This window comes from Centropristis striata, chromosome 7 (genome assembly GCF_030273125.1).
Source record: "Centropristis striata isolate RG_2023a ecotype Rhode Island chromosome 7, C.striata_1.0, whole genome shotgun sequence".
Lineage (NCBI taxonomy): Eukaryota > Metazoa > Chordata > Actinopteri > Perciformes > Serranidae > Centropristis > Centropristis striata.
In genome coordinates this window covers 5786024-5797248 of record NC_081523.1, presented here as the reverse complement: position 1 = coordinate 5797248, position 11225 = coordinate 5786024, and the positions used below count along the sequence as shown (strand labels likewise).

At 38.0% G+C, this 11225-nt stretch overlaps 3 protein-coding genes across 5 annotated transcripts in view; 2 read left to right on the top strand and 1 right to left on the bottom strand.

Moving 5' to 3' along the window:
- susd2 (sushi domain containing 2) overlaps window positions 1-11225 on the bottom strand; it is a 109093-nt gene that overhangs the window by 48258 nt on the left and 49610 nt on the right. The gene's annotated exons all lie outside the window — the stretch shown is intronic.
- On the top strand, window positions 2953-4452 carry LOC131974341 (nuclear factor 7, brain-like). The gene has a single exon (XM_059336614.1). It carries the CDS (start codon window positions 3022-3024, stop codon window positions 4450-4452), a length of 1431 nt encoding a protein of 476 aa, XP_059192597.1. The 5' UTR covers window positions 2953-3021.
- LOC131974346 (nuclear factor 7, brain-like) lies at window positions 8336-10008 on the top strand. The gene has a single exon (XM_059336617.1). The coding sequence runs from the start codon at window positions 8584-8586 to the stop codon at window positions 10006-10008; it is 1425 nt and encodes a 474-aa protein (XP_059192600.1). The 5' UTR covers window positions 8336-8583.

The window sequence follows — 11225 nt, the reverse complement described above, 5'->3', positions numbered from 1 at the left end:
CCAAAATATCATCTATAGACATGTGTCTTTTCAAAAAATATTACTCGATTTTGACACCTTGAGTGGTACCAAAATCTGGTCTGGCCATGGACTTGATGTTCAGGGAACATGGTGAGGTCTGAGTCCTATATTAGGATTTAAAGCTACCTGAATACTAAAATAAAGATTCAGGTTAAAGAAAAAATAAGATTTGATCTCAGCAGATTACATGATGAAACACATGACTTGGTTGTTTTATAATAAACTATATTTCCAATTCACAGAATGAGAAGCTAAAACATAAATGGATGTAGAATTATGTTTGAAGCAACTGGGACGAGTAGATTTAATGTGATAATTTTAAACCTTTTATCGATTCATTTTATTTGCCAGGAATAAGCAACAACTATAAATGTGCCTTATTCAAAAAAACAAAGGCTTTAAATGAAATCATACAACCACAGAAACCCCCATCTTGTTAATTTTGAAATGTATTAATTATCAATCTATTATCTAAGTTTTAAAAGTAGATCAGTAGTCTTAATAACTGTCAAAATGCATTTATAGATTTTTTTTCATACATCATTCTTTACTGTGCAGAATTGAAAATACAGTGAATGTTGACTTAATATTTCACCTGTTATCCATTTACCATGTTTGACAGTAAGACAGATTCTGCATATTATTTCAGTTTTATCCATACAAACTCCTCAGTGTGCATCTTTAAATGTAGAAAATCCTAGAATTTACATTATAAATGTTTATAATGTTAAAATCTGAATTAGAGAAATCTAAAACTGCATGAAAGTTACTGTTCTGTAATGTTAAGGTTGTGTGGATGAAGACAGTTTCTGAAATTTGAGCAAATGGTCAGGATTTATTTTGATGAATTATTTTATTGATTAATCACTGTAAAAATTAACACAAACGTTGATTCGTAATTAAGAAAGGCAGCTAATTACACATCTTTACCCTAACTCTATTTCAAACTTCTGTTAATTCTAATCAAACAGCCCCATCTGCTGGTTTAGAAAATGAGATGTCAGCTGCAATGGATGAAATGTTGAAAGCTGAAGCTGATTTTTTCCACATGACTAAACACAGCTGCTACGCCATTACATGTGAAGGGTCTCTATCAAGAACACAACTCAAAAGAGCCTCGGTGAGTCTTGATATCAAAGACAATTTAGATACCAATACAAATTGCATTTCTTGAAAGTTTCCTGAGCTGCCATGTGTGTTCAGAGACTTTCAGAGATCCTGTGTCTCTGAGCTGCAACCACAGCTTCTGTTCAAGCTGCCTGCAAACATTCTGGGAACAAAGTAAAAACAAAAACTGTCCAATTTGTAAAAGAAAATCTTCAACCTTACACTGACTGTTGTGGGTCAAAGGTCTTCATTCACAAGTTTTTCTCTCTGAACACACTCATGAAACAGATCACCGTCACTGCAGCTCTGACAGTTCACTGCATCTATTGAACCAAGTGAACAAACAGAGACATGTCAGAGAGAGACTGAAAAACTTTTCCTCCTGGTTATAAGAGACGTGCTGCCATGTTGGAAGAGTTACAACAGAATCAAATAACTCATCGACTCTCATGTTGACAGCTCTTGTTTCTCTGTTACAGATTTGTAAGAAGAAAGAAAGTAGAATATCTGGTCATGTTTCACATTGAACGCTGAAATTCTGATATTTTTAATCTTAAAACATTGTGAAGATTCTCACAGAACATTGATGGATCATTTTCAACTAACAAATGTCACTTATTAGGGCCACGGGGCAATCGCACCGAGCACTGGTCCCATACAGCAATAACTGTAGGGACCAGTGTTTGGGGCAAAGCCCTACTCAAAGCACTACTGTTATACTGTGGATTTTTTCTTCTTCCTCTTCCGGACGCAATTTCGTCCCGCTACTAGTCCTACAATTTGAAGAGTTGCAGGACAAATTATATATCAAAACGTGCGGTTTGATCGGGATCGGTGTGCTATTACTTTTCTCAACAGAATATGAAAAACGGCCCAAAATTTTGCATTGAAATGAATGGGACGGCCGAAAAAAAATGAGCGAAAAAGAACAATTGGAGATTTTTTAAACGTCTACTTCTCCAGCATAATTTTACCTAGAGAGTCCATTTAAACTTTAAACAGTAGACACAAATCTTGTGTATCGGTGTATTAATCCACGTTTCGATAGGTCATATAGTTTTTTATCAATCCCTGTTCAATGACTATGATCATTTTTGGAGAAATTCTGAGATTATAATGGGTGTGTATTGCACGGAATGTTCGTGTCACAGTGTGTGACATCATCGCCAGAGTGTAGAGGGAGAGAAAAAAATTGTCAAAAAATGAAATTGAAAACTGCGCTCCAGGCCGCAAATTCCACTCTACAGAGATAATTTATACATAGAAACGTAGAAGAACTCAGGACGCTCAAAGTGAAGTCGGATCAATGATAGGTATTATGGTTTTGCCAAAAATGCTTTCTGTTCGAGGCCAGAAAGGTCTGTCCACCTCTGTTGTCACTGTGCCGGAACTGGTGTCAGTTCATTCTGTTGATTGCTTTGATCTGATTGCCTTTGATCTTTGATGTGATTACAGTTACAGATACACACACACATGCGCGTAAGCGCGCACACACCTCACACATGCATACACATGCTTCAAACACACATGCACGCGCACACACACACACGCACACTCAGTTGTTAGTCTCATAATAAACATTCAAAGGGTTCATTCCACAGATTTATGTGCAATTTTATTTGTATTATACTGAATGAAGAGTGACAATTATACACATGACAACATTGTGATGCCATCTGCTGGTGATTTAATAACATGACAGCATTTCCTGCTGTTAACTGATCATGTGACAGAAGTGATAGAAAGTGAAAGTAGATTTTGACATTGTTTACGGTGCTGAGACGCCATTACAGGGAGTGCGCTCTCGGCTGGAAAACACACATTTGGAGTATTTAATGCAGTTAGGGGCAGTAACTTGGTGAGTCTTAATTTTTAATTTAGACACCAAAACAAATGGCTGAAAGAGCTCTTCTTGAAAGTTTCCTGAGCTGCCATGTGTGTTCAGAGACTTTCAGAGATCCTGTGTCTCTGAGCTGCAACCACAGCTTCTGTTCAAGCTGCCTGCAGAAATTCTGGGAACAAACTGAAAACATAAACTGTCCCATTTGTAAAAGAAAATCATCAAAGGATTATCCTTTGGTGAACTTTTCACTGAAGGAACTGGCTGACTCCTTTGCTGGGAGACAGAAATCTGGATCATCTGAGACAGAAAAAGAAGAGAAGAAGCTGAAGGAGGTGTGTAGTAAACATCCAGAAGAGACTAAACTGTTCTGTAAGGATGAAGACAGAGCTGTGTGTCCTGTCTGTGAGTTTTCTCTCCACCAGAGTCACAAAGTGGTTCCTATAGAACAAGCAGTCAGTGACCTGAAGGACCAGCTGAAATCTGACTTACAGTCTCTGCAGGACAAGAGGGACAAATACAAACAAGTGGAGAAAACATACAATGAAGTGAGTCAACACTCCAAGAAGCAGCTGTTGTCCACAGAGAGACAGATCAGAGCAGAGTTCAACAAGCTCCACCAGTTCCTGAGAGAGGAAGAGGAGTCCAGACTGGCAGCTCTGAGGGAGGAAGAGGAGCAGAAGGGGAAGACTATCAGCAGAGAGATGAAGAGGATTCAGGAGCAGATCTCCTCTCTGTCAGACAGTATCTCTGCTGTTGAAGAAGAGCTGCAGAAACACAACGTGCCATTCCTCAGCAGTTATAAAGCCACTCAGACCAGAGCCAGAGTCCAGTGCTCACTGTCAGATCCACAGCTGCTCTCAGGAGCGCTGATAGATGTGGCCAAACACCTGGGCAACCTGTCCTTCAGAGTCTGGGAGAAGATGAAGGAGAAGGTCCACTTCAGTCCTGTCATTCTGGACCCAAACACTGCAAACCCCCGTCTCTATCTGTCTGATGATCTGACCAGTGTGAGGAATGGAGACACAAAGCAGCAGCTTCCTGACAATCCAGAGAGAAACACTAACTCTGCCATTGTTCTGGGCTCTGAGGGCTTCAGCTCAGGGAAACACAGCTGGGAGGTGGAGGTGGGAGATCATCCTCGCTGGAATGTAGGTTTGGTTAAAGAGTCAGCTGACAGGAAGGGGAAGAGATTTGCTTCACCAGAATATGGAATCTGGTGTTTATTGTATGGTGAGAGAAATGGAGAATACAGTAATGGAGTTGGTGAGACTGTCAAAGTGAAGAAGAGTCTCCAGAGGATCAGAGTCCAGCTGGACTATGACAGGGGGGAGGTGTCCTTCTACGACCCTGAAGACATGACTCACATCTACACTCACAGAGACACTTTCACTGAGAAACTCTTCCCATATTTCTGTGTTGTGAAGGCTGGTGATGCTAAAACTGCTGATATCAAAATCTGTCCAACAGATTTTTCTCTGTAATGTTCAGGAATGTTAATGTTTGTTCAGACTTTATTCTGATTTCATCATCTATCTAGATCTCAGTGGAATCATTTAAAGTAAAAAGTTGTAAACATAAACGCAATACTCGAGCTGCATTACAGGTGATAAACGTTCACTTTACACTCAGAGTCTCAGTGGTTCAGTTCATCCAAACACATTGTGGCTCTGATTGATTATATGTTATTTCGTTCTAATGTCTGAAATTAATTCTACAAAATGTTTTTCTTTTTTCATGCAACTTACTGTAAAAACATGCAGCAGATGAATCTTTGTTGTAGTGTGTTTGATTGATGAACTATTTAGTTATATTGAGTTTCAGAAATCTATAGAGATCCAGATTTTAATGTTGTGTTTATTTTAATGGACGTCACCAGAATGTTTGCTGAGTTTGTTCTGTAAATACTCTGATTACTCTGATGCTGCTTTCTTGGCTTTTAAGAAACAGATTTAGTGTTTAAGTTTTGCCGAAACTTTTGGCTACAAAACACTGAAACTGTATCACATCATCAAGAGACAAGCTTTATAAATATTAATTATCCTGATAATCAGCACTTACTTTAGAAATCAAATATGTTAGGGTTTTGTTTGATTCATTTTTTCAGATTATTCAGTTATTTTAGTTTTGGATCTCTTGTTTTATTAAATGTGGCAATGTTTCATTTTTATTCAGTCTTTACATGAATGATAAATGTCAAGTTTGTGATGAACAAAAAGGAAATACCAGCAGAACAATTTAGTTGGTTTCTTCAATCAAATATATTTAAAAAATAATCAAATGTGAATCAGATGGATGCTGCTTCACATGATGTGTAATTAAATCAGCAGCAGTTTAATCGTCAAATAGCCATGTAACTGTACAAAAATGTACAAATAACTACAAATACAAATCAACTTCAACATTTGTGGACGGCTGGAAATTTTTCATTGATATTTTTTTGTAAAATCAAATCACAAATGAATAAATTGTACATAAAGAATCCAGAAACATCCTCATACTGCCGTGATGAAGGTAAATGTCAGAAAACATGAGAAATAAAGCATGGCATGTTTAAAAAGAGTTGTGCAACTTGTTTATTTTTAATGGAGTTTAAAAGATTTAAAAGTTGGTTAAACTTTTCCCTCCTACAACTTCACCACATTATAAACTCTAAAACAGCAGTTCAAAGGTTAAAAACTAATAATTTACAACAGTCTCCTGAACATAAATATATATTTTTCACTTTTAGACGTCAGAAAAATGAACAGACGAGCAGAATCGTTGCAGCTGTTGATAAGTTTTGTGATTTGAAGTTGTAACAGTGTGTTGATACTAAAGTCTGTTCTAAACAGCCTCATTGAAGAGAGGGAGTACTGAGGGTTGTTACACAGAGATGTAGTGAGGCTGTCTACAATCATTTGCTCTGAAGGAGAATTAAGATTTCCACTAAAGATTAGTTAGAGTCAGTCAGCAGGACTGTATAATGCTGACTCAGTGTGTGAAGGCTGCACAGATGGAGAAGCATTTCCAACAAGACAGCACTGTTTAAGAAATGCTTCCACTGCTACATTTTAGTCATTTTGTCTCCTATTTAATGCAGTTTTCAGAGACAACATGCTCACATGTGCATCATGTCACCAACATTACTGAATGAACAGAATGTGTTCAGTATGTGGCTGCATGGACACATTTTACTTCCTGTAAACACCACAAGATGGAGACAAAGTGCACATTTTGTTCACAGCCTGCTCATTTTGAACACTGAACATTTTGTTTCTGTCACTTATTTACATGCATATTATTGTTTGCTGCAGGTTGATCTATAGAAACACCTTTTAATAGTTTCTGATAGTTTCTCTTTCAATACGAACCCTTCCCAAGAGACCAAACAGAGACAGAGAGTATCAAGACTGTTTCTTAATGGTTATGTGGAAGGGAAGGCAGCAGCTCACCTCCACTAGGACCCAGGCAAGGGGGCGGAGTCTATAAAAAGGGGCGGGAAGCTTACCTGAGCCTTTCTTGCTGCACTGAAACACACCTGAGAGCAACTGAGGACAGTCTGTGTCTGGAGTGTGATTTGGTAGGCCCTTTGTTTAAGAACAAATGTGTCAAAAATCATGATTTTAGTCAATATTGAGTCAGCAGAATCAAGAAACATGTATTTTATTTTGGCATTAAAATAAAGATTTATTAAATGGTGAAATACTTTATCTGTTAGATTCTCCATGTGTAGTGAGGGACTAACAGTTGGAGTGATTGCTTCAGCACATCAGCCAAGAACCAAGATACTCCTGTAGAATGGAGATGTTTCTACATGAGGTTTTTGTATCTTTCATGTAATATTAACACTGTTCTTTATAAATGTAGATTCCAGTCGCCTGCATGTCTCTGACTAGAGGGAGAACACTGCTCTAGCCTTACAAGGTTACATTTTTATATTATTTCATGACAGATGTTTTGTAAAATGTTGTTGAAAATGAAATTTTCTTTTTTTATATTTTATATTAATGTGCTTTTGTGTTTTTAGTTTAACACTGTTTTTCTGAGTTTTATAGCCTCTTTTTATTGAGCCTTTAACGCGTCCTTTTAGTGAGTCTTTTTATTTATTTATTTAGTGTGTTTTTCTTTTTTTGTGATCGATTTTTTTTATTGGTTTTTCCATTTAGTTTAAAACAAACAAACAAGCAGGTGTGGCAAGCATCAATTGGGCAATAATAGCAACAGCAACAAAGAAGATAAAATGGAAGTGTAGCATAACAAACAAAAAATAAATAAATAAATAACAATGGCAATACTACCAACCATCATATCAACAATATTGAGTGTTGAAAAATAAGAAAAAGGAAAAAAAAAAGAAATAAAAATAATAATATTGAAAAATAAATGGACAGTGTGTTCTTCACTGTATTACAGGGGGACTGATTGATAGAGCAGACATCTAGCATGTGTCTTCTTGTGTGGTTTGTCACCTCAGTGTGAAGTGAGTCGGCAGTTTGAGTGTTTGAATCAGTTCCTGTCGTTGTTGGTTTATTCATAAATTGCTTTCATATCTTGTGACAAATTCTGTTGGTGTTTTCCTCTACTCTTGTCCCTCTGATAGTGCAGCTTACACAGTGCAATGCACTTTCTGTTGTTCCTATGACAAAACAATTCATATTTTTAAGATAACATTCTCTGGGTCTGTGCAGATATTTCCTGATTACAGTAAGAAACAGACGTGCTGCCATGTTGGAAGAAAGTCTCCTTGTGTTGTTGTGTGTCTGAGTGTGTATATGACTGCTTCAAGAGAGGAAACAGAGAAAGAAAGACATCTGCTCCGCTTTTAACACTGTGTGTGTCTTTGAAAAGGTGAAACATGTTGTTTAAATTATATATATATATATATATATATATATATGTAGGATTTTTATCTTGATGTCTATTTTGAGTTTGTTCATGTGATGATAATCATTTAATCAATGCAGGATAAGATGGACTCAGGTCCTCGTTTGACCCTGAAGAGGAAAAAAGTGTAAAACTCAAATGATGGATGAATAAGTAAATCAAAGCTGCACAGAATGAGAAAGGTCAGATGAGTTGGATTAAAAACTCAACATGTACCTGAAGTTTAACTGAGTGACAAACATTGAATTATCTGGATGAAATAAACTGCTGACATGTTGGCAGAAAATGTTTCCTGTTGAGTGAAAAATATAATGTTGTTCATCTCTTTATAGTGTCAGTCAGCCTGTTGAAATGAGATACTACAATCTTCTGCTTCTTTGAGGCATTTTGAGGACGTTTCTATTCCTCTAAAGTGAAGCTGAACATGAAGAGTCACATTTTCTTTTTGACACATTTATTTTGTTCTGGCTGGAAAGGAAACTGTTTTCTTCTTTTAAACAAGAGGAAAATATTTGACTGAGTGACTTTCTGTCGTCATGTGCTGGCGACAAAATGACATGACAACATTCCTGATGCTGAGTTACACTCAGAGAAGGATCTGAAAATAGATTTTGAAATTGTTGATCAGAGCACAGCTGCCATTTTAAGGAGTGAGACTCTGCTGTAACACACGTTTGGAGTTTATCAACTGAAGAAGTGAAGAGACACGTTGGTGAGTCCTGCTGACTGAAATATAACTTCAGTTAAGAATGGCTGAGAAAATTGCTCTTCTTGAAAGTTTCCTGAGCTGCCATGTGTGTTCAGAGACTTTCAGAGATCCTGTGTCTCTGAGCTGCAACCACAGCTTCTGTTCAAGCTGCCTGCAGAAATTCTGGGAACAAACTAAAAACAAAAACTGTCCCATTTGTAAAAGAAAATCTTCAAAGGAATATCCTCTGAACTTTGCACTGAAGGAACTGGCTGACTCCTTTGCTGGGAGACAGAAATCTGGATTATCTGAGACAGAAAAAGAAGAGAAGAAGCTGGAGGTGGTGTGTAGTAAACATCCAGAAGAGACTAAACTGTTCTGTGAGGATGAAGACAGAGCTGTGTGTCCTGTCTGTGAGTTTTCTCTCCACCAGAGTCACAAAGTGGTTCCTATAGAACAAGCAGTCAGTGACCTGAAGGACCAGCTGAAATCTGACTTACAGTCTCTGCAGGACAAGAGGGACAAATACAAACAAGTGGAGAAAACATACAATGAAGTGATTCAACACTCCAAGAAGCAGCTGTTGTCCACAGAGAGACAGATCAGAGCAGAGTTCAACAAGCTCCACCAGTTCCTGAGAGAGGAAGAGGAGTCCAGACTGGCAGCTCTGAGGGAGGAAGAGGAGCAGAAGGGGAAGACTATCAGCAGAGAGATGAAGAGGATTCAGGAGCAGATCTCCTCTCTGTCAGACAGTATCTCTGCTGTTGAAGAAGAGCTGCAGAAACACAAGGTGCCATTCCTCAGCAGTTATAAAGCCACTCAGACCAGAGCCAGAGTCCAGTGCTCACTGTCAGATCCACAGCTGCTCTCAGGAGCGCTGATAGATGTGGCCAAACACCTGGGCAACCTGTCCTTCAGAGTCTGGGAGAAGATGAAGGAGAAGGTCCACTTCAGTCCTGTCATTCTGGACCCAAACACTGCAAGCCCCTGGCTCTATCTGTCTGATGATCTGACCAGTGTGAGACGTGGAGACACAAAGAAGCAGCTTCCTGACAATCCAGAGAGATTCACTAACTATCCAGATGGTCTGGGCTCTGAGGGCTTCAGCTCAGGGAAACACAGCTGGGAGGTGGAGGTGGGAGATCATCCTGTCTGGAATGTAGGTTTGGCTAAAGAGTCAGTCATCAGGAAGGGGGAGAGATTGTCTTCAGCAAAATATGGAACCTGGTCTGTAAAGCATGGTGATGGAAAATACACTAATGGATATGGTGAGACTGTCAGAGTGAAGAAGAGTCCCCAGAGGATCAGAGTCCAGCTGGACTATGACAGGGGGGAGGTGTCCTTCTACAAGCCTGAAGACATGACTCACATCTACACTCACAGAGACTTTTTCACTGAGAAACTCTTCCCATTTTTTGGTCTTGGAAAGGCTGGTGATGCTAAAACTGCTGATATCAAAATCTGTCCAACAGATTTTTCTCTTTAATGTTCAGGAATGTTAATATTTGTTGACTTTATATTGAGTTTCAGAAATCTATAGACATCCAGATTTTAATGTTCTGTTTATTTTAATGGACGTCACCAGAATGTTTGCTGAGTTTGTTCTGTAAATACTCTGATTACTCTGATGCTGCTTTCTTGGCTTTTAAGGAACAGATTTAGTGTTTAAGTTTTGCCGAAACTTTTGGCGACAAAACATTGAAACTGTATCACAACATCAGGAGACAAGCTTTATAAATATTAAATTTCCTGATTATCAGTATTTACTTTCAAATATAATCAAATATTTTAGTCTTTCATCACTTTTAGTTTTTAATTATTAATTAAATTTGTCAAACTGAGATTTCTCTGTGATGTTCAGGGAGGAAGAGGAGGTGACAGATGTTTATTAAGATCTTTATAATTGTGATGTTTTTTGTAAATTACAGACAATTCAATCCTTTATAAGAAATTAACTTGTAATTTGAGTACAAGTGGTGCAACTACTTTAATCTAAGGATGAACAAAAACCTTGAGTTTACATGAAGAAGGCTGTCATTTAAAACCACAGACAGTCTCGTCTCACGTTGTTTATTTCTGTCATTTCTTAATGACTTCATTGTGTTTCATAGAGATTTACTTTAATAAATAAACAGTTCAGTTCTGTCAGTTGTTTAAGCGCAAACAAACAGTTAAGCAGTGGTTAACAACGATTAAAGTTAGAAGAATTACATTATTCATTTTATAATATTTGAGACAACATATCAGAATATAGAGTTGATGGTGTTGATGTAATAGTAACATTTTTAATCTGTTTGGTTCCACAAGTTAGAGACAAATTTTGATCATTTTAATTCCATTTCCTGTCACTTCTTTCATGCATGATGTTGTTTCCTGTCAAGTTCAGCCAAACCTTACACTTCTTAAGGATCTGATAGTAAATCTAAATGGGGGTATCTGGGAGACGATGTTAAGTGACTGTGAACCCTAAAGGTTGGCCGAATAACTATTGTTTAATTATCTCAGAATTCAGATACACTAATTGAATTATTCAGCACTGAAGAGGCTTCCAGCATGACCGGTTTGGCAGTGGGTCAGTAATGGTGTGGGATGGCATTTCTTTGGGGGCCGCACAGCCCTCCATGTGTTGCCAGAGGTAGCCTGACTGCCATTGTGAGACCATATGCTGGTGCGGTTGGTCCTGGGTTCCTCCTAATGCAAGAC